Genomic DNA, 27,795 nt, shown 5'->3' with positions numbered 1-27,795 from the left:
GTTTTTTTGGTTTAAAATTAAACTTTGTTCGGATATTATAAACTTTTGGATGGGATTCGGACTCGGATCCTTCCGGGTCCGGATAGATTTGTATGAACTTAAAAATATCCAAATAACTTATGTGTTTAGAAATTTTATTAAACAATTGATAAAAACGAGAAGATTAACACCCGCACGAGCATGCGGATTAAGCTAAAGTTAGTGTTAAAGCTAAAGTTATATATGCTCAGAAGTTAGGAAGTCTAATTTTCCTTTCTTAGTAGTTACTTATGCTCAAAAGAAAAGAACAAAGACGAGCGAGGAATAAAGAAAAGAAAAAAAGGAGAAAGATATTATATTTGATTATAAGCAAGGAATAACAAACCTGTAGTATAACATTATCGACACTTGGTGGTCTTTCTATGTCAAGACCACATATACTTGAAAAAAAAAAACTGTGGAAGAACGTTCACTAGCCTAGAACTGTCCCGTGTGAATTAAACTAGTTTCGGTTCACGTGAATCTCTGCGTCAACTGAAGGAGACAAGATGGGTGATATGTTTCCACCACGTTTGAAGAAGTTTTGGGACAAATGGAACATTCGTGGAGTCATAATGCTCAGTCTATTCCTCCAAACAATCCTTATCTTCTTTGCACCGAGCCGAAAACGCACAGCAAAGAAGCTCTTCCTCGTGCTCATATGGTCAGCTTATCTTCTTGCTGATTGGGCGGCCGATTACGCAGTGGGACAAATCTCAGACAGTCAAGAAGAAGCTGCTGACAAACGTGACAAGACCCGTGAGCTGTTAGCTTTTTGGTCACCTTTCCTTCTCTTGCACCTTGGAGGTCCAGACACCATTACAGCACTTGCCCTGGAGGATAATGAGCTTTGGAACAGACACTTGTTCAGCCTTGTCTGCCAAGCGGTCGCTACAGTCTACGTGATATTGTTGTCCACACCGAACAGGCTTCTGATTCCGACGGTTATCATGCTTTTCGGCGGAGTGATCAAGTATGTCGAGAGAACATCAGCCTTGTTCTCAGCGAGTCTTGACAAGTTCAAGGACTCTATGCTCGAGGATCCTGATCCTGGTGCTAACTACGCGAAGCTCATGGAGGAATATGCTAATAAAAGGGATATGAATATGCCAACCGAGGTCATTGTCGTGGAGGATCCAGAGAAAGGGCGTGAAGGCAATACACCCGCTAGACCCATCGCTGATCTCACCAACCTTCAAGTCGTTCAGTATGCTTTCAAGTACTTTAAAATCTTCAAAGGTCTTATTGTTGATCTTATCTTCACTAACAAGCAACGCGACGAGAGCAGGAAGTTCTTCGACTCTCTGAAGGCAGTAGATGCTCTAAAAATCATCGAAGTCGAGCTCAGCCTCATCTACGAAAGCCTCTTCACAAAAGCAGAGATTCTTCATAACAGGACCGGAGCTGTGTTCCGGGTTATAGCTCTAGCGTGCCTTGTCTCCTCCCTCTGTCTCTTCAGTCTTAAAAACGAAGCTCAGTACGAAGGATTCGATGTTGCTCTTACTTACGCGCTGCTCATATGTGGAATAGCTCTTGATTCCATCGCTCTTCTCATGTTCTGTGTCTCTGACTGGAGCATCGCTAGACTGAGGAATCTCAAGGAAGACCTGGACGAGAAAGACCCTTGGGCTTGGGTAGACACAGTTCTCAACTGGATCCTCGGTTTCAGGACGCTGAGGTGGAAAAGATCCATATGTTTCATGGATGGACATGAAGTTCTCGACAGGAACTTTATGTTTCGCAGATGGTCTGAGTATGTTCATGCTTACAACTTGATTGGTTACTGCTTGAAGATACGTCCCAAGAGAATCCATCCTACCAAGGGTATGATACACAGTTTCATTCAATCTTCCGGAACTCGCCAGTTTTGTAATTATTGGATTCACCGTACTTTAAGCAACTTGAGCAAGTGTAACTGCATCCTCCTTCCATTAAGCAACTTGAGCAAGTGTAACTGCATCCTCCTTCCAGTGTCTTTACTTCGTCACCAGCTTGCACGTTTGATCACCAAAGTCCTAGATTTTTTCGGTCTTACCGAGTTGGTTGAGGAGATAAGATTCACAACCAGTGATCGACTCACGAGAGAGCTGTGGGAGTTCATATTCAATCAGGTGCAACACAAACATCGTTTTGCTGAAGATACAGAGAGTGCCAAGAGTATATCTTCAGCTAGAGGAGACTGGACTTTAGTTGAAACATCAAGCAAAACGACAGAAGGAGGACCAGACCATGCGAAGCTTCTGAAATATGTGACTGAAAAGGATTATGATCAGAGCATCCTCATGTGGCACATCGCTACAGAACTCTTGTACCAACGCCCCGAAGAAGAAGAAGTCACAAACAAGGCAGAATACACTAACCGAGAGTTCAGCAAAATCCTTTCTGACTACATGATGTACCTCCTTATCATGCAGCCTGCACTCATGTCATCTGTGTCCGGAATCGCAAAGATACGTTTCCTTGACACATGCGCAGAGGCAAACGAGTTTTTCGAGAGGAGGCATATCAATAAAATAAGGCATAAGAAAGAGAACCTGGTGAAAGAAGCTAGCCGAGCTATTCTCTCTGTCAAAACATTTGTTGAGCCTATGGATGTGAAAGGAGACCGAAGCAAATCTGTGCTGTTTGATGGAAGCGTGCTTGCACAGGAGCTGATGAAGTTACAAAACGGAAGAGAGAGCATGTGGGAGGTAGTGAGCAAAGTGTGGGTTGAGTTGCTTTGCTTTGCAGCAACTCATTGTGACTCTCAAGAACATGCCTCTCAGCTCAGCAAAGGTGGTGAGCTTATTAACTTCGTCTGGTTGTTAATGGCTCATTTTGGACTCGGAGACCAGTTCCAAATCAACAGGGATGATGCTAGAGCCAAACTGATCGTGGCCAAGTGATTAGTCCAAAAAAGAAACTACACAAAAATCATCAATAAACTAGTTTCTTTGTGTGTGCGTGTGTGTTTTTTTTTTAATTTTCACTTCCTTGAATAATCTGCACTTGTAGTGTAGTCAACTTATTCGATGTTTATTGAATATGAAAATCATCTCTTTTGTTAGTTTATTATTACCATTGATAATGAACTTGCCATTTTTCGCGTGTGGTTTCTGAGGTCTATCTGTTTTCATATTAATATTTAGTGTATTTGAGATATGTATCATGCTGTTAGATATATTTTTACTAAATATTTTGAAATGGTAAGAAAAATAGAAATAAACTTTATTGTGAATATAAAACTAATAATACAGTGGTTTGTTGATACTTATATAAACACTATATATATTATTAATTTATTATTCTACTGGGGCGATATATTGAAAGAGAATTTTCTAAAAATATTATTTAATATTAGCAGAAAATTAGAAAATTAGCGTTTTTAGGAAAAGAAGATGATCCTCCTAGAGAAAATTGCTTCATTCAGTATTAATGCTATCTATTATAAATCCACAAGAATTATTGATGTTTTATATTTTTTATAATTTTTTTTAAAAAATATAAAGACTATTATAATTTAAAAATTAATTTATATATTTCAAATTAAAACTAAGACAATTCTTTTAAATATGCATTTTTAAGTTTTTGTTACCAAAATAGCTCCAAAATGATCGAGATAGTCCTTTGTATTTTAAAATTTTAATATTTATTTTTTAAAATTTAAAACTTCATCCTTTCACTTTACTAAATCTAGATTAGTTAAGCCTATATATAAATGTATAATTACTTTTTAATAAAACATTTTTTGGTTATTTTTCTTTAGAGATATATTTGCTATCAAAATCATTTGTATACGTGAAATTGTTCACAAGTGGCCAAAAAGTCGGTACTATTATTAGTCTTGTTATTATTAATTATTTCAGTGGTTACTTTCTATCACAGTACTAATATATTTTTATTTTATTCTTATTAGATTATTTCTGATTTTGTTTTAAGAATTTTTTTCACTTCGCTCGTAAAAGCTAAGCCAAAACTACGCGGTGGTGGGCTAGTGGTTTTGAGGGAGCAACAGCCCAATATGGACCCGACTTCGAAATCCCGTGTGGCCATCCGAGCTAGCGTTAAATCGCAAGAATACGTGGAGTGACCTCGTGGGACTAGTCGGTTGACCTCGGTCGCCGAATCCCACGGTTACCAAAAAAAAAGTTAAGTTGTTAGAGCATCTATAATGTATGTCTCTATATTTTCTTCTAAAATAAAGATCTGTATTATAAAAGTGGATTTGCTCAAATGTGTAACTTTATAATAGAGTTTCTCTATTTTATAGGAAAATATAGAGAAATGTTATTTTTTACCTGTATATGTAAAAGTAAAAAATAACATTTTTATATTTTTCTTTATAAATAGAAGAATTTTATTATAGAGATATATATTATGGCAAATCTACCTTTATAATAGAGATTCTCTATTTCAGAGAAAAATATAGAGCAGAAAATAGAAGTCCTTTGGAAATGGTGTTAGACTATGGTGTTAGACAGAAAAAAATTCCTGCACCATTATAAGTAACGTGTGTGCGAGACTAAAGTGTAAATTTCTTGATTTTATTATCAACAAGGAAAGAATATTTTATTCTGACACAAAAAAACAATGATTAAAGTTAGCGTGGAATATAAGAAAGGAATGCAAAAAGGGTGAAAATAATTCACGTGGTATTGAATAGCTTCATTTAAAATCTACAGTCAAATATTTAAATATTTACTAACAATTATTCTAATCCTCTAGTATAAATTATGTACCCTGAGTGAGAAACATGGAACTTAAATTTGATACTTAACGAGCTCAAGTATTTTCAGACAACAAAAAAAAGAAGTAAGAGCAGTATGCGAGTGATACCACCAGCAGTCAAAGAGATCTTAGACAAATGGAACATCAGGGGACTTGTAATATTGTCTCTGGTGTTCCAAACGTCTCTTATCTTCCTTGCACCGCTGCGAAAACGTACATCGAAGAAGCTGCTCGCTATGATTCTATGGACAGCGTATCTTTTAGCGGATTGGACAGCTAATTATGCAGTGGCTCAGATCACGAAGAACCAAGGAAAGGAACCAAAACCCGATGATCCTCCGAAGAACAAGAAGCTACTTGCTCTGTGGGCACCGTTCTTGTTGTTGCACCTTGGTGGTCCGGACACGATAACTGCGTTGGCCCTAGAGGATAATGCCTTATGGGCACGTCACTTGTTTGGTCTCGTATCTCAAGCACTTGCTGGTAAGTATGGTTGGATACGATTTGAATATCTGAATATGAAATTGTATATGTCCATTGCATATTGTATAACAGTAGTTACCAAGTAGACAACTAACAAATCACAAATGCAAAATAGGCGTACACAAATTTTTTTTTTTTATAATGCGTTACAGTTACATTAGTTATATATTCATGTAATAAATAGTGTAAGTATTGTGAGATTACACTTTTTAACTGATACCACTATGTAGAATCGTGATTTAGGTAAATTGATTAAGAAAATAAATAATATCACAAATCTGTAGTTAGTTTTTTAATGGAATCTTAAAGCATTATTATTCATAAGAACATCATTGGTAGTGTTTCCATTTTAAATGGTGACGCAGAAATGGTGACGCAAATAAAAAAATGCAGATCAAACATATCAAATGCAAATTAAACCGGTAATGCATATTAACTAAATTATACAAAACATATATTTATCAAATAAATTGACTAAATTATCATATTTGATAGAATGTTATAAAAAATAAAATAATTAAAATTAAAATCTAAACTAAAGTTACAAGTTCTTAAGTATAAATAAAAAATATAAATTACCAAATAACATAGGTGAATTTATTAAAATACGTTATATAATATATTTTGAAATAAAAAAAATAAATTAATTTATTTTTAGATTATATTACTTATTATAAAAAAAATTATAACATATTTGTTTCTCTATCAGTGTAAGTGTTATATATGATTTTGAGTGATGCAAAAATATATATTAGTTGATACAAAAAATAACATGTTTAATATATATAATTTTATGTATATAATATAGCCAAAAGTATATAAACTTATGGATATGTTAAATTTATATAATTTTATGTAAATTTATCTGAATATGAAATTGTATATGTCCATTGCATACTGTATAACAGTAGTTACCAAGTAGATATGTAACAAATCACAAATGCAAAATAGGCGTAGACAGATTTTTTTTTTAATGCGTTACAGTTACATTAGTTATACATTCATGTAATAGTTTAGGTATTGTGAGATTTCACTTTTTAACTGATACTATTCTGTAGAAACGTGATTTAGGTAAATTAATTAAGAAAATAAATAATATCACAAATCTGTACTTAGTTTTTTAGTGGAATCTTACAGCATTATTATTCATAAGAACATCATTAGTAGGGTAGTGTTTCCATTTTAAATGGTGACGCATAAATGGTGACGCAAATAAAAAAATGAAAATTAAACATATCAAATGCAAATCAAACCGATAATGCATATTAATTAAATTATACAAAACATATATTTATCAAATACATTGACTAAATTATCATATTTGATAGAATATTAAAAAAAAAATACTTAAAATTAAAATCTAAACTAAAGTTACATGTTCATAAGTATAAATAAAAATATAAATTACCAAATAACATAGGTGAATTTATTAAAATAAGTTATATAATATATTTTGAAAGTAAAAAAAATAAATTTATTTATTTTTAGATTATATTACTTATTATAAAAAAATTATAACATATTTGCTTCTCTATCAATGTAAATGTTATATATGATTTTGAGTGTCGCAAAAATATTAGATGATACAAAAATAACATGTTAAATATATATAAATTTATGTATATAATATAGCAAAAAGTATATAAAATTATGGATATGTTAAATTTATATAATTTTATGTAAATTTATATAATTTTATGTAAATTTATCTGAATATGAAATTTTATATGTCCATTGCATATTGTATAAGTAGTTATCAAGTAGACAAGTAACAAATCACAAATGCAAAATAGGCATACACAGATATTTATTTTAATGCGTTACAATTACATTAGTTATATATTCATGTAATAGTATATGTATTGTGAGATTTCACTTTTTAACTGATACTATTCTGTAGAATTGTGATTTAGGTAAATTGATTAAGAAAATAAATGATATCACAAATCTATAGTTAGTTTTTTAATGGAATCTTAAAGCATTCTTATTCATAAGAACACCGTTAGTAGGGTAGTGTTTCCATTTTAAATGGTGACGCAGAAATGGTGACGCAAATAAAAAAATGCAGATCAAACATATCAAATGCAAATCAAACCGATAATGCATATTAACTAAATTATACAAAACATATATTTATCAAATAAATTGACTAAATTATCATATTTGATAGAATGTTAGAAAAAATAAAATAATTAAAATTAAAATCTAAACTAAAGTTACAAATTTTTAAGTATAAATAAAATATAAATTATCAAATAACATATGTGAATTTATTAAAATAAATTATATAATATATTTTGAAATAAAAAATACATTAATTTTTTTTATATTATATTACTTATTATAAAAAAACTATAACATATTTGTTTCTCTATTAGTGTAAGTGTTATATATGATTTTGAGTGACACAAAAATATTAGGTGATACAAAAATAACATGTTAAATATATATAATATTATGTATATAATATAGCAAAAAGTATATAAAATTATGTATATGTTAAATTTATATAATTTTATGTAAATTTATCTGAATATGAAATTGTATATGTCCATTGCATATTATATAACAGTAGTTACCAAGTAGACAAGTAACAAATCACAAATGCAAAATAGGCGTACACAGATATTTACTTTAATGCGATATAATTACATTAGTTATATATTCATGTAATAGTGTAGGTATTGTGAGATTTCACTTTTTAACTGATACTATTCTGTAGAAACGTGATTTAGGTAGATTGATTAAGAAAATAAATGATATCACAAATCTGTAGTTAATTTTTTAATGGAATCTTAAAGCGTTATTATTCATAAGAACATCGTTAGTAGGGTAGTATTTCCATTTTAAATGGTGACCGTTAGTAGGGTAGTGTTTCCATTTTAAACGGTGACACAGAAATGGTGACGCAAATAAAAAAAATGAAGATCAAACATATCAAATGCAAATCAAACCGATAATGCATATTAACTAAATTATAGAGAATTTCCAACTAAATATTATATAATTGATTAGAGCGTTTGGTGATAAACTTTTTCACAAGAGATATTTTTTTCCTTTTTACCCTCTTTCACTTACTTTTTATTTTTAAATGTTTTCTTTAGAAGAGTAACTCATCTAGCCATCTAGGTATCTATACTATTAAAACAGAATCCTATTGTCCTTTTTACCTTAGTCTGCCCTTTTTTTACTAACATTGCATGTTTCATTAAGGGCAATCAAGTAATATTAATAACACATCTATATTGGGCATTTTTTCGGATCCAGCCCACTGTCCACATCAGATCTCTCTTGGGCCATTTGGGCCGATTAAGAAATCAGATCCAATTCTCACATTTTTTTCCCTTTGGGCCATTGAGTCCAAGTTCAAATAATTTTTTTCAACCATTCTTAATTATTATTTTTTTCTTTTCTTAATATAATTTAAGCATTCATAAAAAATGAATTTTTTCATTGAAAAGTATAAATATTTATTAAAAGTATATAATTTTTTTTATTAAAAATATTAATCACATAATAAAATTAATTTATCAGAGTTATATCAACTTAATTCATTAAAAAAATAAAGTTTAATTTTTTTAATATAAATAGTCATTTAAAATGAAACACGATAAAGAAAGATAAAAAGTTTAAGTCTTTTATAAAATAAAACACAAATATATGAAATATGAAATTTACTAAATATTTGTCAATTGAAAAAAAAAATAATAATAAATCCGCGCTTTGAAAGCGCGGGTCAAAATCTAGTTACTATTAATGCGGATGGCTTTAATTTCAAATGTAGAGCTCATTAGTCTTTAGAATTAGTAGTACTTTTGAGTACAAACAAATTTTAAATTTTATTTTAATTTGTGTTTTTTTTTAAACTAGCACTAAAATCCAATTGTTGAAAATACTGCAAATTTGTGGTTAATAAATGATTTGCATTAAATGACAAAAAAAAACAAATGAGTTGCATTAAATTATTATTATTATTATTATTATTATTATTGTTATTATTAGTAGTAGTATTATTATTCTAGTACAAAACTAAATTTATGTTCTATCGGTGAATTTTCAGTTTTTAATTATTTACCAAGAAAATTTTAATTGATTTCTGTACTCATATTTGAGAGATTTTATAATCCTTAAAATTATATATTAATATAATTTTGGATTGAGAGATAATTGGTGTTCTAAACTAAACTTAATAACTATATATGCAATAGTTATGAACGGTTACTAGATTTTTATTAGGACTTCTCTTACACGTTTGTGCAATTATTTGAGACATTTCAAAAAGATATTATTGTGGTATTTTGGTACTAAATTGACAAAATGATCCAAAGCTCGAGATTAATGGTGAGACATGTCACATGCAAGTTGCATGATGCAACTTCTATCTGAATTACTCACGTGGAAGCATCAGATAGTAATAAATTATCAAAACTCATGATAAAAATATGGATGATACTAAACAAACAATTGCTAAGCTATGTCTTATATATAAGTTTTCTTATTAATTATGTTTTATGATTTCATAGGTGCTTATGCGGTGGTGCAATCAATGGATAACCCTTTATGGCCACCAATAGCGCTACTATTCATCACCGCAGTGATAAAATACACGGAGAGGACACGTGCACTATACACAGCGAGTTTAGACAAGTTCAAAGACCAAATGCGTAAACCAGCAGACACTGGTCCTAACTACGCTAAGCTCATGGAAGAATACGATTCAAGAAAAGACTCCAACCTCCCAACGGACATCGTCCTCATCGACGAACCAGACAAGCACGATAGACCCCCGACACTTAAACCGGGACCAGATCCCTTAAACCATCTCAAAATCGTTCAGTACGGTTTCAGATTCTTCAACACTTTTAAAGGACTCGTTGTTGACCTAATTTTCAGCTTCCGTGAGCGAGACGAAAGCAGAGACTTCTTCAAAGAGTTGGCTCCCGAGGACGCTCTTAGGATAATTGAATCCGAGCTAGGGTTTCTATACGACTCCATGTATACCAAAACGGCGATTCTTCATACGCATAAGGGTACTGTGTTTCGCGTTATTGCGTTTGGATCGCTCCTTGCTTCCTTCCTTGTCTTCCATTTCAGACCTGAAAAATCAGTGGATTTCCATGGAGCGGACGTTGTGATTACTTACACTTTGTTCATCGTCGGTATCGCTCTTGAACTCTCCTCGCTTGCCATGTTCTTGCTCTCTGATTGGATGTTCGCGGTATCGAGCAAGCTTAATGATGATCAAGTGAAAGACGAGAGTTTTATCGACTCTTTTCTCAACCGTTTGCTCGCGTTTAGGAAGCCGCGTTGGACGCCGATGGATTCACGCAAGACGATGCATGCATGCAAAGGAAACCGTACGCGCGAGGTGCTTACGACGCCGTTTTTGTTGCGGAGATGGTCAGGTGTGATCTACGGTTTCAACTTCATCGGATATTGTCTGAAAGCTAAAGTCTCAAAAATCAACCGGAGGAGCGAGTTTGTGTCGGAGTTTGTGGTGTCCATGTTCGATTACGTAATCAGAATATTCCAGAGCTTGTCTGGATGGATCAAGGATCTTGAGAGTTCAGTCAGAACCTTCATCAGGAGATGGTCAAAGAAGAACCATATGATTTATTGCACTGTTTATCCGTTGTACCTCGTGTTCTTCTCGGTGATTCCTTGGGTGTTCAGAAAGCTTTGGGGTTACGTTGATCGAATCTTCAGTGTTAAATCTCATATAGACCAGATCAGATTCGTATCGAGCGAACCATTGACGAGGAATCAATGGGAGTTTATATTCAGTGAGCTGAAACGTAAGTCCGAGTTCGCGGAAACGCCTGAACGTGCAAAGAAAGTGTCTTCGGCGAGAGGAGAATGGGTTTTACAGGATAGCAAGTTGGAGGAAGTTGAGAGATTGATGCGTTATGTAGCGAATGTTGATTACGATCAAAGTCTTCTCCTTTGGCATATTGCTACTGAGCTATGTTTTCAAGAAGAAGAAGATAAGGAGGTGGAGAATGGGAGTGGAAAGAGTTGCGATGACCGCGAGTTCAGCAAGATTATTTCGGATTACATGATGTATCTGTTGATAATGCAACCTAAGTTGATGTCGGAAGTTGCGGGAATCGGGACTATAAGATTTAGAGACACTTTAGATGAAGCTAAGAGGTTTTTCAAAGGAAGACATTTCAAGAACCTGAGAGATATGAAACGAGGGAGCAAGATGGTTTTAGAGGTTAGTAACGATATTGAGCCGATGCATGTGAAGGGAGACCGAAGTAAATCGGTTCTTTTCGATGCGAGTATGTTGGCAAAAGAGCTTAAGAGACTGGACGGGAGTAGTAGTAGTGCTAGTCATGGAGATGGGAAATGGAGGGTGTTGAGCAAAGTGTGGGTTGAGTTGCTATCTTACGCAGCAAGTCACTGTAAAGCTACAGAGCAGGTGGCGCAACTTAGCAGAGGTGGAGAGCTTCTTAACTTTGTTTGGTTGTTGATGGCTCACTTCGGTTTAGCTGATCAGTTTCAGATCAATAAAGGAGATGCTAGAGCTAAACTCGTTGTAGGCGAGTGATTGCTTCTTTTTTCTAAATAAAGAATATGTGTGTGTGTGTGTTTGTTTGTAGTCTCGATTGCTCTATTTCAAATTTAAAGCAATGTTCTTTGATTTCTTTGGATTCAAACCTTGATTAAGACTTCAATTCGAAGAAAGGTGGATTGGCTGGTGAAGTGGATTGACTTCACTTTTCTAACACCAGAAGGAAAAACCTTTTTAATATATTTGAAATTTTGTTTGAAAAGTATTATATCCACTATAAAAACGAAACATCATTTTCGCAAAAGATTTTTTTTTGTCACCAACTTAAACAGATTCAATTAGGACTATGTAAAAAAATTGTAATTATATGTCCATATAAATGACGTAGGACAATTTGATTACTACCACTGCGTGCAAGACTGTCTGTCTTTGTATTATGCGTTCCGGAAACATACAGATTTCCATATGACTTAAACTTTCTTTCAGAATGTATGTTTTCCAAACAAAATGTTTTTATTTATATATAATTTTACATTTAATTCAAAAATGGTTCATAAAAATTCTTCTATCATTGCAGGTTTAGTTTCGGTTATAGAATTGTATAGGTGTTTGAGAAATAGGTATGAACCACAAACAAATTCTACTTCAATTTTGTTTCAAAACTTGGTTATGCTTTGACTTGATTAAAATGACAAAACTAAAGAAAAATAATTAGTGGAACCTCATTATTCGAGTAGTTGGGTTAAGTATTTATTATTCATATATCATATATTTGGGTTTTCGAGTCCAAAAAATATAATCTAGCATCATTTATACAATTTAATAGAGAAAAATTTATATAAGATTTTTCCAATATGGTGCAAGCAAAACCGCTTGATATATGGATCTTCGTTAGTCAACTAGTCTGGATTTTGAGCTATATGGTTTGTTTCATTCGGTTAAATAAAATCTGGTTTTTGATTTTAGTTCAGCTCCGTTAATTTGAAATAATAATTTCTTTTACGTTTGGGTTTGATAAGTTTGGAGGAAACCTTTGAAGTTTGAAGTATAATAGCTTCTCTTTTTATTAACTTAGCAAAGTACATAACTTGTTTAACAAATTCTTTATATAATAGAATATGGAATCTAACTTATAAATTGATGCTAACTTTCCTAATAGTTAAATGAAAATACCTCCTAGGTGATCTCGTAATCACCGAGATCTCCTAATAGGGTTACACATTTGGTTCAGTTTAAGGTTGATGAATTTCAGTTCAATTGTTTTTTCTCAGCCCATATCAAATGACCAGATTCCCTATTGCTTACCAGAGAGATGAGAGTCTGATTTGCGTGAACCTTAACCTACACGAGACAATCTAGGGTTTCATATTAACTTGGCTTAAAAAAAGTAGCTCGGGAGATTTTTATAAGCTTTTTGAAGAAATTGGTGAGAAGTCGATACGTCGATACGATAGATTAAAGTTTTTGTTTAACCATGCACGGGGCTATGTGAGGTAATTACAACCTTGTGTTTTTCATGGATATGGATACTTTGCTTCTTCCACATAATGAGGTTCTTCTGTTCCCTTTCTTGGAAACAAAGAACAACTGTATCGGATGCTTTCTTTATTGTTTCTTGTTTCAGCCTGCAAGCCAGCTTCGATGCCACGAAGTAGTAATATAAAGCAATATTTCTCTTTAGTTTTTTTATTCAGAAACAGAGGATCACTTCATAAGGTGTTGGATATACAGTCACACCTGAACGTCACCTTTTAGACAAAATACTTTGTAAGGTACATTGTTCTTTACCTTTCGCTTTTCTTTATTTTATTTTTACCAGATTAGAGATTGTATATTCTTTCACCTACAAACTATGGAGTACCAATTCGAGTTAATTGGTAGTTAAAAATGTATGAGACCCATAACCTAGGATATCATTTTCTTTACCTGCACAAATCTAGTTAAAATGCTTCGAGAAGTATTACAACATGTGATATATGTCATGCGTCATCCACAGAATGATTTTAGAGAAATATATTTAAACTACAAGAATCATAACAATTTATGTCATTATTTACCTAATGTGATTAATATATATATAAATTAATAATTTGAATAATAAAGATTTGATAACAATTTGTATATCATATTTTATTTTTTTATTTTCAATTAATAAAATAAATTAAACAACCACATATCATATAATAAAAATTATATTTTTCGCATATGATATATTTTGGATTTTGTAAAACGATCATAAATTAAGAAACCTGTCAAAAATCCTACATTGAAAATTTTGTGGTTAATGGTTTAAACTTTTGTTATAACAAGATACATGATAATAAAATCATATGATTAGGAAGTCTCATGCACTAGATATTCAAATTAAAATGATATGTATTTTAGTATCTTTTAAATTAAACTATATATCATATAAACAATACTTAAATATTTTAATTTGAGATTTTAAAAATAAATATCCTATTTGAACTGATAAAAATTAAATATTTTTATATTTTAATTTTATTAAATCATGAAAATATCGTTTACATATGTTTGGTTATTATTTACAATATTAATATAAATAATTTATTAAAAATTATTTTATAAAATCCCTTATATATTAATTGAGAAACATTAAAATATTTTGGGTAGCCACATGTCATCACTATGATCATTTTTAGAATCATTAGAAAAGTAAGTTAATCTAAACATATAATATATTTTTTAATTAAACTAACTATCAAATTGATTATTAGTGTACAAAATGATATTCTCCATCTTTCCTTAAATAAAAGCAACGGAATTACCGAATATGATTACTATATATAAGAAAACTAATGATTACGAATGATAAAGATTTGATAACAATTTTTGTCTTCTCGCTCTTTTTTGTTTAATTTTATATTATTTGAAAAAAATAAAACAATAGAGTAACCACATAATAAAAAATCAGATTTTTTTCTTATATGTTATATTTTGAATCTTTTAAAACGACTATAAATTATAAAAATATTAAAAGTCCCACATTGAAAATTTTGTTATTAATAGTTAATGTTTTTTTTATAACAAAATACAAATGATCACAAAAGTGTATGAATATGAAGATGAAGTCTCATTTATTAGATATTCATATTAAATATATATATATATATATATATATATATATATATATAATATCGTTTAAATTAAACTATATACCATATAAAATACATAAATATGTTAATTTCAATATTTTCATTGAAAAAGTATCGAGACCTTAATATTTTAATATTGAAATTTGCATTGAAAAAATTTCACATTAAAAATTTTATGATTAATGGTTTAAATTTCTTGTTACCTCAAATATACAAATGCTAATAAAATCATATGAGTAGAACGTCTCAATAATAAATATTTATATTAAACTATATTATATATTTGTGTCAATATATTTGAAATTTAACTCTATACCATATAAAATAAATAAATGATCTTTTGATTTATTTACCAAGAGGTATTTTCTTGATTTATTTGTTTATTATATTTAATTATATACATAATACGTAAATGAACACAAAATAACTAATAATAATAATAATATGTACAAATTATTTGTATCCATGATGTTCATCTCGTGCAAAACGCATATTTTAACTTAGAATCTCATTACTAGTTATTACATTGCGGTTATTACTAATAAAGCACATGCAAGACGCCAAAACTATCTTATGAAAAGTCAACAAACCCATGATCCATGTGTTTTAGGGTTGTAAGCAATTATAAGCGGTTGTTTAGGACATGATTATTGGGGTCTTTGCTTTTGGGTTTTTATGTATATATAAACGTGTATTAAGGAGCCAAGAGCAAAGACCCCAATAATCATGCGTTTAGAACCTGAAACACATGGGTTTGTGGATTTTTTAAGGTAGTTTTGGGCTTTTGTGTATGCTTTAATAAGTACGTATAGAAAGTCTTTTGCTTTCGCTTTCGCTTCATCGGTCTAGTTTGTTTTTTCAACAGTTTGTGCATATGCCTGACTGCCTGAGTGAGACACGAGTTTAGGTTATTTAAATACATGGCTCTCAAATGGAACTGTTACTGGAAATTTCGAAATAAACTTATAACTCCATTGTCTCTCTGTTTTTTTTTTTTTTTTTTTTTTACTTTGAAGAACAAGTACTAACATAGAAGGCTCTTTGAGCATATCATCAAACGCTGAATCATACACATCAAATTTTACATTCTTTCTAGTGAATTTGCAGGTGTTTGTTTGTTTCCCACCGCCATTGCCATTTTGACCATGGCGCAAAAATGTACTATCGATCAGATTAAAGACGTCCTATCTGACCTGCAGTCTCAGTTAGATGCGATAAAAGAATCCAAGAAAGATACCGTTCTTGACTTACAGTCTGAGCTAGATGCCCCAACCCAATCCGAGAAAGATAATGTTGTTGACAAGAATGAGGAACCGGTCGACAAACCAGTTGAAGAGAAGAGAACTCAATCATCATCTTGGTGGGGTCGGATCAGAGAAACAGTCAAAAAAGGTTTTAGAGTGAAGAAAGAGAGCTCAGCCTATGCAAGTGACAACGGCGAAGGCAGTCAAGGCCAAGATCAAGAAGAAGCAAACCTCGAGATCTTGAAACTGCAAAACGACATTCGTCAGATGAAGGCTGCGTTTGAGAAACTGGCTCATTTCCAAAGCAATATTAGCAAGTCGTTGGAGATTGAAGTGCCTTCAAATAAACTGAGAGCAATACTATTGAAGACTGATTCAGCCAAGTCCCGGGCTCGGGATCTCAAGGAAATCAGAAGAAAGGTTCTCAACTTGAAGGGTCAGATCCCATCATTACTCAAGAAACAATCATCCATAGGTTTAAGCGTTACAGATTCTCAAACCTCTGAGGAAAATGGTCAGATCGTTGAGACAGGGAGCGACATACTCTTGCCTGGCCTCCACGTTTCCGATGATTTCAAACATTCTTCAGCTTTTGAAGAAGTTGTGGAGACGTTTGAAGTACTTGAGTTCACATACATGCTATGTTTGCTGTCCTTCGCCGTGTTCCCGGAGAACAAAGAGGTTAAAAAGACAATGTTGATGTACTGGTGGATCGGAGAAGGTTTCATCAGCTACGAAGATTCCGAAAACACAGTAACGAGAATTCTTGATGAATTATCAAGAAAAGGGTTGGTGGAGCCGGCCGAAGATGAGAGGAAACTAAAAACAGGTGGTTATAAGATGGATCCTCATGTGCACGCTGCAGTTGTCTACCTAGCCAGCCGTAATGGGCTAGGGCTATTTGATCTCTACTCCGAAAGGAAGCTCAAGATGCAATGTTCAGAGAGTCATAACGTGTGCCTAGTAAAAAGGTCCTCGTTGCAACCAGAGGCTAAAGCATCCAAAATGCCACTGAAAGATATGAACTCGATTTTCAATTCCTCGGAAAGGTACCCTGATTTCACATTCAAGTGGTTTCCGGAGATGGATTCACTCAAGGTGCTTTATTTAGGAAGATGGGAACGCACTGCAAAGCGTCACATCGAAGTCGAGAGCACAGAGTTTCTCAAGGATATAAAGTCTCTCAAGAACCTCAGGCTGGCAAGTTTTCAAGGGATCTCGAGGATCGAAAACCTCAAAAAACTCCCCTGCTCGCTTCCGAGGCTAGTGATATTGGATCTAAGAGCATGCTACAATCTAGAGGGTCTTCCTGAAGACATAGGCTCGCTTGAGAGTCTGATCTACTTGGATGTATCAGAGTGCTATATGCTAGATCGCATGCCTCGAGAGATTTCACGTCTTAAGACACTACAAGTTCTTAAGGGCTTTGTGATTAGCCAGTCCGATAATGAAAAAGAGTGTGCAGTTAAACACCTTGCGAATCTAAGGAAGCTAAGCATTACAGTAAACAGATACCAATTCAAGGTGGAAGATTTCATGGAGTCGTTGAAAGACCTCAAGCAACTGGAGAGTCTGAAAATAGCATGGGGAGCTCGGTTCCGGTATGAAGAAGAATGGGGAAAAGGAGGACAATTGGAAGAAACAGATGAAGCAAAGGGGAGTACAGAAACAGCAAACGAGGAGAATCCTCCAAAGGAAGGAAACGATGAGAAGAAGGGACAGACAAACGAAGAGAGCTTGAAGGCTGATAAGGTCGTTGACGGAGACGAGGGGAATGCTGCTCAAGAGGAAGGAAAGAAGCAAGACAAGGTAGATGCAGAGAAATCAAGATCAGAAGATGGTGTTATAAAGGCGAGTCCATCCTCGGAATCAACAAACAAAAGCGACACGGTTAATCCAGAAGAAGGAATGAAGAGAGATGAGGTGAGCTCGAAACCAGACATGGTTACTGAAGGAGATGAGAAAGACACTGTAAAAAGCAAGCCAGATGATCACCAAAGTGGTGACAAACCAGAAGAGAAAAGAGATGGAGAAGAGGATAAAACGGAAGGAGAGAAGAAAGATGAGGTAAAAGCAGACGTTTCGGAAGTAGATAAGAAGACAAGTACACCACAAGAAGAATCCAAAGACACGATCCAGAGCAATCCGGATGATCATCAAAGAGGTGAGAAACAAGAAGAGAAAAGAGATGGAGAAGAGGATAAAACGGAAGGAGAGAAGAAAGATGAGGTGAAACCAGAGATTTCGGAAGTAGATAAGAAGACAAGTCCACCACAAGAAGAATCCAAAGAAACTGTCACGAGCAAGCCAGATGATCATCAAAGAGGTGAGAAACAAGAAGAGAAAAGAGATATAATAGAAAAAGCTAACACGAAAGGTGAGGTGAAAGCAGAGAACTCGAAACCAGACAAGGTAGATGAGAAGACAAGTCCAGCGCAAGAATCCAAAGACACGATGATCCAGAGCAAGGCAGATGATCATCAAAGAGGTGACAACCAAGAAGAGAAAAGAGATATAATAGAAGAAGCTAACACGAAAGATGAGGTGAAAGCAGAGAACTCGAAACCAGACAAGGTAGATGAGAAGACAAGTCCACCGCAAGAATCCAAAGACACGATGATCCAGAGCAAGCCAGATGATCATCAAAGAGGTGAGAAACAAGAAGAGAAAAGAGATATAATAGAAGAAGCTAACACGAAAGATGAGGTGAAAGCAGAGAACTCGAAACCAGACAAGGTAGATGAGAAGACAAGTCCAGCGCAAGAATCCAAAGACACGATGATCCAGAGCAAGGCAGATGATCATCAAAGAGGTGACAACCAAGAAGAGAAAAGAGATATAATAGAAGAAGAAGGAAAGAAGAAAGATGAGGTGAAAGCAGAGAACTCGAAACCAGACAAGGTAGATAAGAAGACAAGTCCAGCGCAAGAATCCAAAGACACGATGATCCAGAGCAAGGCAGATGATCATCAAAGAGGTGACAACCAAGAAGAGAAAAGAGATATAATAGAAGAAGAAGGAAAGAAGAAAGATGAGGTGAAAGCAGAGAACTCGAAACCAGACAAGGTAGATAAGAAGACAAGTCCAGCGCAAGAATCCAAAGACACGATGATCCAGAGCAAGCCAGATGATCATCAAAGAGGTGAGAAACAAGAAGAGAAAAGAGATATAATAGAAGAAGAAGGAAAGAAGAAAGATGAGGTAAAAGCAGAGATGTCAAAACCAGACAAGGTAGATAAGAAGACAAGTCCAGCGCAAGAATCCAAAGACGCGATGATCCAGAGCAAGGCAGATGATCACCAAGAAAACAGTAAAGATGGAGAAAAGATCAAGGCTGCCTTAAAGAAGCCTAATGATGAAGGAGAAGCAAAGACTCAGAAACTAGACAAGAACAAGCTTGGTAAGAAAGTAAGCTTTTCAGAAGAACCGAGAGCTCCCGTGCAGAAGAAGCAAGCTATCAAGGAATCTGGATCAAGAAAATCAAAACTGTTCAATATGACGAGAACCGAAACCAAGAAACATGGGAAAGGAAGGCAAGAAGATTCGGGGATAGGTACCTCTAAGCTTCCTTCTAGCTTGAGGAAGTTGGAGCTAGAATGCTACCCTGAAAAGAATCCTCCAGTTTGGTTAAACCCCAAAACACTTGACAAACTTGAAAAGCTCTCAATCAAAGGAGGAAGCCTTAGCCGTTTCAGCGACAAACCTTCAAATGCAGAAAACAAATGCAGCGTTCAGATTTTACGTTTGAAGTATTTACATGAATTCAAGGCTGAGTGGAAAGATTTGCAGGGTCTGTTTCCACAACTGAAACTGCTGGAGAAATTTAAATGCCCGGAAGTCGCATTCTGTCCCACAGATGGTAATGGAGTCTGGAGATCACAGCCATAGACATCGCCAAGTATTTGCTAATTTGATATAACACTCCTTGTTTCAATAAGGGCAAGAATAGCCTTTGTAACTTCATTAGAGCTTATGTATCTGTCTGTCCGACACTCTGAATAAATAAAACATTCCTACTTATTTAATCAAATGTTAACGTTAACTGACTTTTTAAACAAGACTGTTATACTAGTGTTTGAGAAAGCAAAACAATCATAGCAAAAAAGGTCCTGTGCACCTCCTAGACAGGAATAGAACATCATGCATGGGATTCTACTGCATAAAATATCATATAAAATAGCCTAAGCGACTGTCTAGAACGATTTTTAGAACACCGGAAAATATCTTACAAAATAAACAGAAAGAAGGCCGGTAAGATGATGTTTCAAAGCCGGTCTTTATTCAACAACACGCAACAGTTCAGACACACGCAGAAAAAGTACGTAAATCATTACAGGCAACAACGATCCAGATGCTTAGTGCAGAGCAAGTAGATCATGTTTGCTCCATCTACTTTGGTGATCTTTCACTCTTGTGGTGATATTTCAGGGGGCTCTACCATAACCCAGTCCTGCAAATACACAGCGTGTAAAATGCTAAGATGAACCTGAAAAGTGGCAAAAATGCTATATGCAAAACATAGAATGCAACTTATTTTTGACTATTTGGATTCGGAACTGTTCCTTTCCTGATGAATTTTGACATGTGCTACAACGGTAGGCATGAAAAAGATAGCTACAAAAGTACACTTCTCAGGAAAACGAAAAATGGGCAAGAGAGCATTGATGGTCATTGGTCCTAAATGCTCACTGGAGAGGTGATCAGAATAGAAAGGTGCAACTTACAGTTTCTTGCAACTTTGGGCAATTCTTGACTTGCAGTTTCAGGCTACTTGACAGTTCGACTCCTTCAACAACTTTCTCAAGCTTCTCACAATAGTTTATGTTTAGCTCCTCTAGGCTGCTAGGCATCTGTGATGCTTCCGGGAAAAGCGTTTTGATTTTTGGGCAGCAATCTATGCTTAGCGTCTTCAGATTCTTGAAGTTACCACCCCAGCAGATAGTCTCTAACAATGGAAAGTTTGAAATCGACAAAGTCACCAGTGATCCCAAACTTTCCTCATCCACTTCAACGAATAGGTCTTTTATATCCATGCACATCCTTAGTGAGCAGCTCGTCACCGATTTGGTCTCGTCAAAGAATGATTTGAGTTTTGCCGAGTCAATGTCCACAAAAGATACAAACTCAGCTTCACCTTTTAGGTCTTTAGATTCATGGATCTTCTTAACTTCCTGCTGACTTGCGGAATCAAAACGTGAGAATATCTCCTTATATATCTCCCTCTCAATGGGAACATGGAGAAGACGTTCCTTGATGACATCTCCCTTCTCAGTACCATCACTGGTGTGAGCTTTATTCTGCTGAATCGCTTCTCTTATTCCTTCTGACTTAACAACTGAGTCAGAGGAGCTGGCCTCGTCAGATCTCTTACTTTCAATCTCATCCCTTATCTTGCTCCATTCCTCACCTTCAAAACGCTTTCCATCTGCCAGAACAATATGCTTTAGACAACTGATTTTTGTCTCTTTTGGCAACTCTGGTGTCTTCACTTTGGTTCCAGAGAGATTCACTTCACACAGGTAAGACATATCCTCAAATGATCCCTCAATCGTATGCAACTTAGTACATCCGGAAACATCAATGACCTCGAGACTTGTGAGTTTTGTGATGTTTGGGAGAACCTCTAGGTTGGTGCAATCCTTCAGAAGCAGTTTGTTGAGACTAGACAGCTCCTCGATGGTCGTAGCCAGCTCGTTAAGATTGGTTCCCGAGAGATCAAGAGTTTTGAGTTCCTTCTTATCTTCAAAGCACACTTCAAGCATCTCCACTAAGCTTGTAGTACCCGAAAGATCGAGAATTTGCAGACCTGACAAGGGCTTCAAACTAGGCAACCTTCTCAGCTTGCTACAGTCGCGCAACAAGAGCCGCTTGACGGAGTGAAGCTTGTCGCCTACCGCAGAGTCCTGGAATATCGGCAGCCGCTCTATTTGGCTCTCTGAGAAGTCAAGGAGCTGAAGTCTTGTCAGATGATAGAAGTTCTTGTTCTTGCTTTTGTTTTTCTTCTTGCCTTTCGTGTTGTCGAAACAAGTCTGAAGCCCGCGAGCACCGGAAACATCAACAACCTCAAGCTTTACGAGTTCTTGTATATCTGGCAAATCTTCCAGCAAAGGGCAGTCCTTGATGATGAGACAGTGAAGCTCTTTCAGTTCGGAAATGCTCGAAGGGGAAGTTGTGATCTGAAGACCAGACAGGTGTAGACTTTGAAGTTTAGACAATGCTTTAAAGAAGTCATCAGAGATTTTCTTCAAGGAGCTAGCACCAGAGACTTCAAGAGCGTGCAGCTGTTTAAGAGCCTTAAGCTCTTCAATATCCGTCAGTAAATCACAGTCCCTGATTACAAGAACCCTGAGTTTGGGAAGAATCGAAAAGGCCGACACAAAAGGGTCCAGCGTGGGCTCGAACAGGCCTAGTACTTCAAGATCGCTCAGCTTCTTAAAATACTTTTCAGGAGTCTCACGACGAAGACGGTCTCCACTAACCAGAACGGTGGTAGCCTTGTCTCCTTTCTTCGCTTGCACTGTCTTGATCATATCATCTATCTGTGTGATTTTCCCTATACCTTTCTTCTTGTCACCGCGATAGACTCTAGAGAATCTAAGCCTTGATCTCCCAAGAAGCCCGCGGCGTCGAGGATCAATCAAACTGCTCATGGCCCTCTCTGGTACCACCACGTTGTTTTCTTGTATCTTGAGCATCCCGCGGTTTATAAGCTCCATCAAGATTAAGTGACCATCCTGGTACGCCTTTTCGACGGACCTGACGGGATCAAAGTAGCCTTCGAGTATCCATTGTGTGATCAGGTCACGGTAGTAAACGCAGCCAGAGTGCTCAAAGAAGTCCAAGCTATGCCAAAAACAGTCCAGGATGGCATCTTTCAATGAGAATCCAAATTCCAGTAGCTCATACGAAAGACACAGAAGTGGATTGATAGATGAAGAGCCTTTATCAGACCTTTCAGCAGCTGAAAGAACTTTATTTATCAGTTTTTCAATATTTTCTTTTCCTGGATTGGTACTGCTCTTAGTAATCTGCTTGAGGGAATTGGCTAGCACGGCAACTGCAGCAGGCGAGTCCTTGCTTTGTTTCACCATGTCAGATACCGTTTTCATACTGGTTATCCACTCTTCCGTGACAGTAGACGCAAATAAACCCATCGGGCTAGACTCATTGTTTGAGCCAAGCAAAGCCTTTGTCATATCGGTTTCATCACAAGGCTTTGTAGGAGGTGCCTGTAAGTCAGTAGTAGTTGGGACATTTTCCACATCAACCTCCTGAACCAGTGTTTTGTCCGTGGCTGGGGGCTCAATCCCCTCTTCAGTTATTTTGTCCACTGATGCACTATCATCGCCATCTTCCCCGGATTGTGACCCACTACCTTTTGTGTCTTTTGCAACATCAGTTATGTTGTCCTCTGATGCACTATCATCTTCATTTTTTAATTCATCTTCCCCGGATTGTGATCCACTACCCTTTGGGTCAGTTACTTTGTCCTCTGACGCTGACGCACTATCATCTTCCCTGGATTGTGACTCATTTCCCTTTGTGCCTGTTGCAGCATCAGTTATTTTGTCACCTGACGCATTCCCTTCATCTGACGCACTATCATCTTCCCCGGACTGTGATCCACTACCTTTTGGGTCTGTTGCAGCATCAGTTGTTTTGTCCTCTGAAGCATTCTCTCCATCTGACGCACTATCACCTTCCCCGGATTGTGACCCATCTTCTTTTACGTCGGTTGTTGCCACATCAGTATTTGCAGTAGGCTCCTCATCTTCTTTTCTTCTTGTAATGAGAATTTTAAGACGTGTGTGATCTTTAAGAATCTTATCTATGAGAAACCTCTCAAGCTTCAAATCCTTCATCACCACATCCTCTTTGGTCATGCTTCCTTCATCATCAAAAATCAACAGAAGATATCTCTCCTTCTCGTCTTTTTTCTCAGCCAGCTCTTTTTTTTCTGCCGCCACCTCCCTCTTTGCTATTTCTTTGATGATATTCTTCTGCAGTTCATCCAACAACTCTTTCGGCTTCTTCTCTTCCTCCTCATCCTCATCTCTATCATCCACTTCAGTCTCTTCGAAATCAGAGTGTACATATAGTTGGGAAGCTATGTTCTCATAAAGCGACAACTCATCCTCCTCCTCGAACTTGTTGTTGAGATGCAAGCAGAGGGTCAGAAAGCAATACCCATTGTTAGTGGCGTTCCCGCCCTCGTCTCTGTAGATGCCTGCGTACTCGCCTACCTTCTTTGCTAGCCTCGTCTTTCCGATTCCAGCTCTACCAGCCAGCAAAACTCTTTGAGACCCATCTTCTCTCAGAACGTTGAGTATCTTTTTACACAACTTCTCATCCTCCATATCTTGGCGAGCTTGTGCATTATTGGAATCTGGAAAAAGATACTGCGTTAGAGCTGCTTGTCATTCAAAGAAGACACAAACACACCATGTCTGAAACTTTTTGTAAATAATAATACTTCATCTGTCTCGACGAGATGGTAGAGGCAGCAAATAAGACACAGATTCAACCATGTCTGAATCTTTTTTTTGTTTAACTTGAAGCACTTCCAGATTTGTAAGAATCCAACAGAAAAATCAAATAATTTTTTGTTAGAAAGATTTGAAAAATCAAATACGATTTTGACTGTAAAACAGTTTTTTATTGTTGAAATTCAAAAATCAAATTAAGGTATATTATCAATCCGTACACGTCAAGCTCGATGAAATCACACACAAATCCATTAAAATACATCAATCAAATTAAAATATTGAAGTAACCTGGGCGACGACTCTCCGACATGATGAAGATGAGATTTCTTTGGTGGTGAGTTAGTGTTCGCTCTTGACCATTTTGCCTTCTTGACAAAGCCAAGTCAACATCTTCTCTCACGCACTCTCTCTCTCTTATAAGTTTGCAATACCTTAACATATTTTTTTTCTCTATTTAAAAACTGATGTTCTGATTTTTTTAACATGATTTTAAGAAACAATAAATATTTGTATTTGTTGTTTTTCAAATAATATTCAACCACTCATTTTTTTACATTTCAAGATATATGGGCTTTATCCAATATTCCCTCATGTCCAGGAATTTTCTCCACCTCGTCTCTTTTCACAAATATAGACTTTCTTCTGGCGGTTATCCAAGAAACCGGATTTGAGTTATTTTCCATGGATATTGTGGTATATTTGGAAGAATCGAAACGCTAAAGTTTTCAAGAATCAGACGAGGACCCATTTTGATATTCTCCGGACTGCAGAGATAGAAGGTGTTTTGTGGACTGAATCTCAAACTGACGAGTCTATAAATCGTGCATCTCTACATATTGCAGAGAACATTTTTTCACATGGCGTCAACAAGTGTTATATTGATGGAGCACGGAAGGAACAAGATCCTTACACGGGGCAAGGATGGGTGTACAGAAAAGATGGATCAACTGATACTATGATAGGTACAATTTCTATTCGTAGGAGTCTATCACCTTTATATGCTAAATGCTGAATGTGAAGCTTTGATATGGGTGATGGAATGCATGAAGACCCTACAAATCTCAGAGGTGGTGTTAGCAATTGACTGCTCTCAATTGGTGAAGATGGTGTCTACACCGACAGAATGGTCGGCGTTCACTACACACATGGAGGAGTTTATGAGATGTAAGGAATTCTTTCATAACTTTACTATCCAAGATATCCCAAGGGCGTAAAATACTCTTGCGGACAAGCTGGCACGAGGTGCTAGGAATTTGCCATCTATTATGATTTATGTTGATTCAATTCCTCCGTGGTGGCTCTCGGACCAGGAATCTTCTTAGTATCTTAGCCTTTTGTTGTAAAAAAAAAAGATATAAAAGATTTACATCTTTAAAAACAGAAAATTATTATTTTACAAATTTAATTTAATAGAAAAGTATAATTGTTTTTATGTTTTTATGTTTATAAAAGAAATTAAAATTTTATTGGGGATTTAAAAATTTGAAATATTTTGAAATATTGTTTCAATGTAAATAATAATTATCTAATTTCTATTACGATTTATTTATAATAATACGATAACTAGATAGAAGATACTATTTAATTTAAATTTTGACTTATTTTACAAATTATGCATATTTTCGACATTAAATGATTATTCTATTATTCAAAGTTAAAGTGGTATGTGCACCCAGGTTAAAATATAACAACTAACAAAAATTAAACTTTTATGAAAAACACGAGCTATCTTAGCTAAACCATATGTTGTCTGGTTATGCTTTTTGATATGTATCTGATTATAAATTCTGCCATGAATTTTTGATTATATATATATATATATATATATTAAATTTGTACAAATGAATTATTTATTTTAATCTATATTAGTGATGCATGATTTATTTGCTTTACTGTGGATAAATTTTATTTGAAAATTATATAAAGTATGAATATATAAATATGTTTGGAAAGATGGATCTCGAGAAACATAATTCATGGGTATAGAATAAATGAAAGGAAAGAAGAATATGTCTTGTATTCAGAGGTGGAAACGCTACGCTGGACAATAGACAGCATATTACATCATTCGATATGTCACCATTTTGGGACAAATTATAAGGATTTGATCGAGATGATAAAGAAACCTCAAGCATGGCTGATCCTTTCCACAGAGCTAAAGGAGATACAAGAATTGAAGAGAAGATTCAACGATTTCAGACTTTTTACATTCCCTGGAATAACATGAAACAACTAATTTTTTAGCTAGAACTACTCTGCTTTCCATAGGGCTTTTTATTTTTTTGGTTATTCTATTCTAGTATAGTTTCCCAGATCACCTCAAGTCTAAATGATAGAATAGTCTTTTTATGTGAAAAAGATATTTGATGTTAATTTATTGACCATAACATTTTATCTTATATACTCCCTCCGTTTCAAAATAATAGATGTTTTAGAATTTTCACGTTTATTAATAAAACATAACAAAACTTAGTTATTATGCATAGTTTTTTGTAATTTTATATTTTCTATATTTCTAAACCAATAAGACTTCAAGAAATGCAATTAATGTTCTTGAAGTTCACAATTTTTCATTATTAGTTGACAAAAAATGCATTGGAAATATAAAAGATACATCTTTTTGAAACATTTTTTTTTCTGGAATATGTAACTTTTTGAAACGGAGGGAGTACTATTTTTTAAATTTTATTTTAGTTTACATGAATATGATTTTTTGGGGGCAACATAGATTTATATTTATGAAATTACAAAAGACTATATCAATTTAATTTAATTTAATTTATATTTTATTATTCATGAGAAATTTCAATATATCATTTTCATTAATGTATTATATAATTAATTTTTAATTATTGTTAATTTAATAATTTTACTATACGTATAGAATATATATATATATATTTAAACATGTCATTATAATGTCATTTTCTGTTTTAATAAATATTAATTTAAAATAATATTTTGACTTTTAAGAATTTAATTTATTGATTATTAATTATTAACGAAAATTTTAAATTATTTAGAAAAATGGAAAGGTTTTGATAAGATTTATTATAACAAAAATAAATAACTAAACAAAAAATATCGGAAAATATTAGAAATTAATTACTATTTATTTTATGATAAATTTATTGACGTTATTATTATTATAAATTAAACTAAATTTATTTTCAAAAATAAGTCTATTTTTAATAAAATATATTTAAATATTTCTTTTGAAAAAT

At 34.4% G+C, this 27,795-nt stretch overlaps 4 protein-coding genes across 4 annotated transcripts; 3 read left to right on the top strand and 1 right to left on the bottom strand.

The window, feature by feature from the left end:
• The first annotated feature begins 302 nt into the window (after positions 1 to 302).
• Positions 303 to 3,112, top strand: LOC111207496. Its single transcript, XM_022705608.2, has one exon. The coding sequence runs from the start codon at positions 528 to 530 to the stop codon at positions 2,901 to 2,903; it is 2,376 nt and encodes a 791-aa protein (XP_022561329.1). The 5' UTR covers positions 303 to 527; the 3' UTR covers positions 2,904 to 3,112.
• Positions 3,113 to 4,727: 1,615 nt separating this feature from the next.
• Positions 4,728 to 11,854, top strand: LOC106375378. Its single transcript, XM_013815269.3, has 2 exons — positions 4,728 to 5,208; positions 9,732 to 11,854. The coding sequence occupies exons 1-2, from the start codon at positions 4,821 to 4,823 to the stop codon at positions 11,759 to 11,761; spliced, it is 2,418 nt and encodes an 805-aa protein (XP_013670723.1). The 5' UTR covers positions 4,728 to 4,820; the 3' UTR covers positions 11,762 to 11,854.
• A 1,499-nt stretch (positions 11,855 to 13,353) lies between these two features.
• Positions 13,354 to 20,115, top strand: LOC106375380. The gene is made up of 2 exons (XM_048762361.1): positions 13,354 to 13,497; positions 15,949 to 20,115. Exon 2 carries the CDS (start codon positions 15,987 to 15,989, stop codon positions 19,971 to 19,973), a length of 3,987 nt encoding a protein of 1,328 aa, XP_048618318.1. The 5' UTR covers positions 13,354 to 13,497; positions 15,949 to 15,986; the 3' UTR covers positions 19,974 to 20,115.
• Positions 20,116 to 20,275: 160 nt separating this feature from the next.
• Positions 20,276 to 25,163, bottom strand: LOC106375379 (probable disease resistance protein At5g45510). The gene is made up of 3 exons (XM_048762362.1): positions 24,860 to 25,163; positions 20,810 to 24,471; positions 20,276 to 20,535 (listed from the first exon to the last, which is right to left on the bottom strand). Exons 1-3 carry the CDS (start codon positions 25,008 to 25,010, stop codon positions 20,491 to 20,493), a joined length of 3,858 nt encoding a protein of 1,285 aa, XP_048618319.1. The 5' UTR covers positions 25,011 to 25,163; the 3' UTR covers positions 20,276 to 20,490.
• Between the last annotated feature and the right edge of the window lie 2,632 nt (positions 25,164 to 27,795).

This window comes from Brassica napus, chromosome C7, assembly GCF_020379485.1.
Source record: "Brassica napus cultivar Da-Ae chromosome C7, Da-Ae, whole genome shotgun sequence".
In the NCBI taxonomy this organism is placed as follows: domain Eukaryota; kingdom Viridiplantae; phylum Streptophyta; class Magnoliopsida; order Brassicales; family Brassicaceae; genus Brassica; species Brassica napus.
The sequence above is the reverse complement of the archived record's forward strand: the minus strand, read 5'-3'. Positions and strand labels throughout refer to the sequence as shown.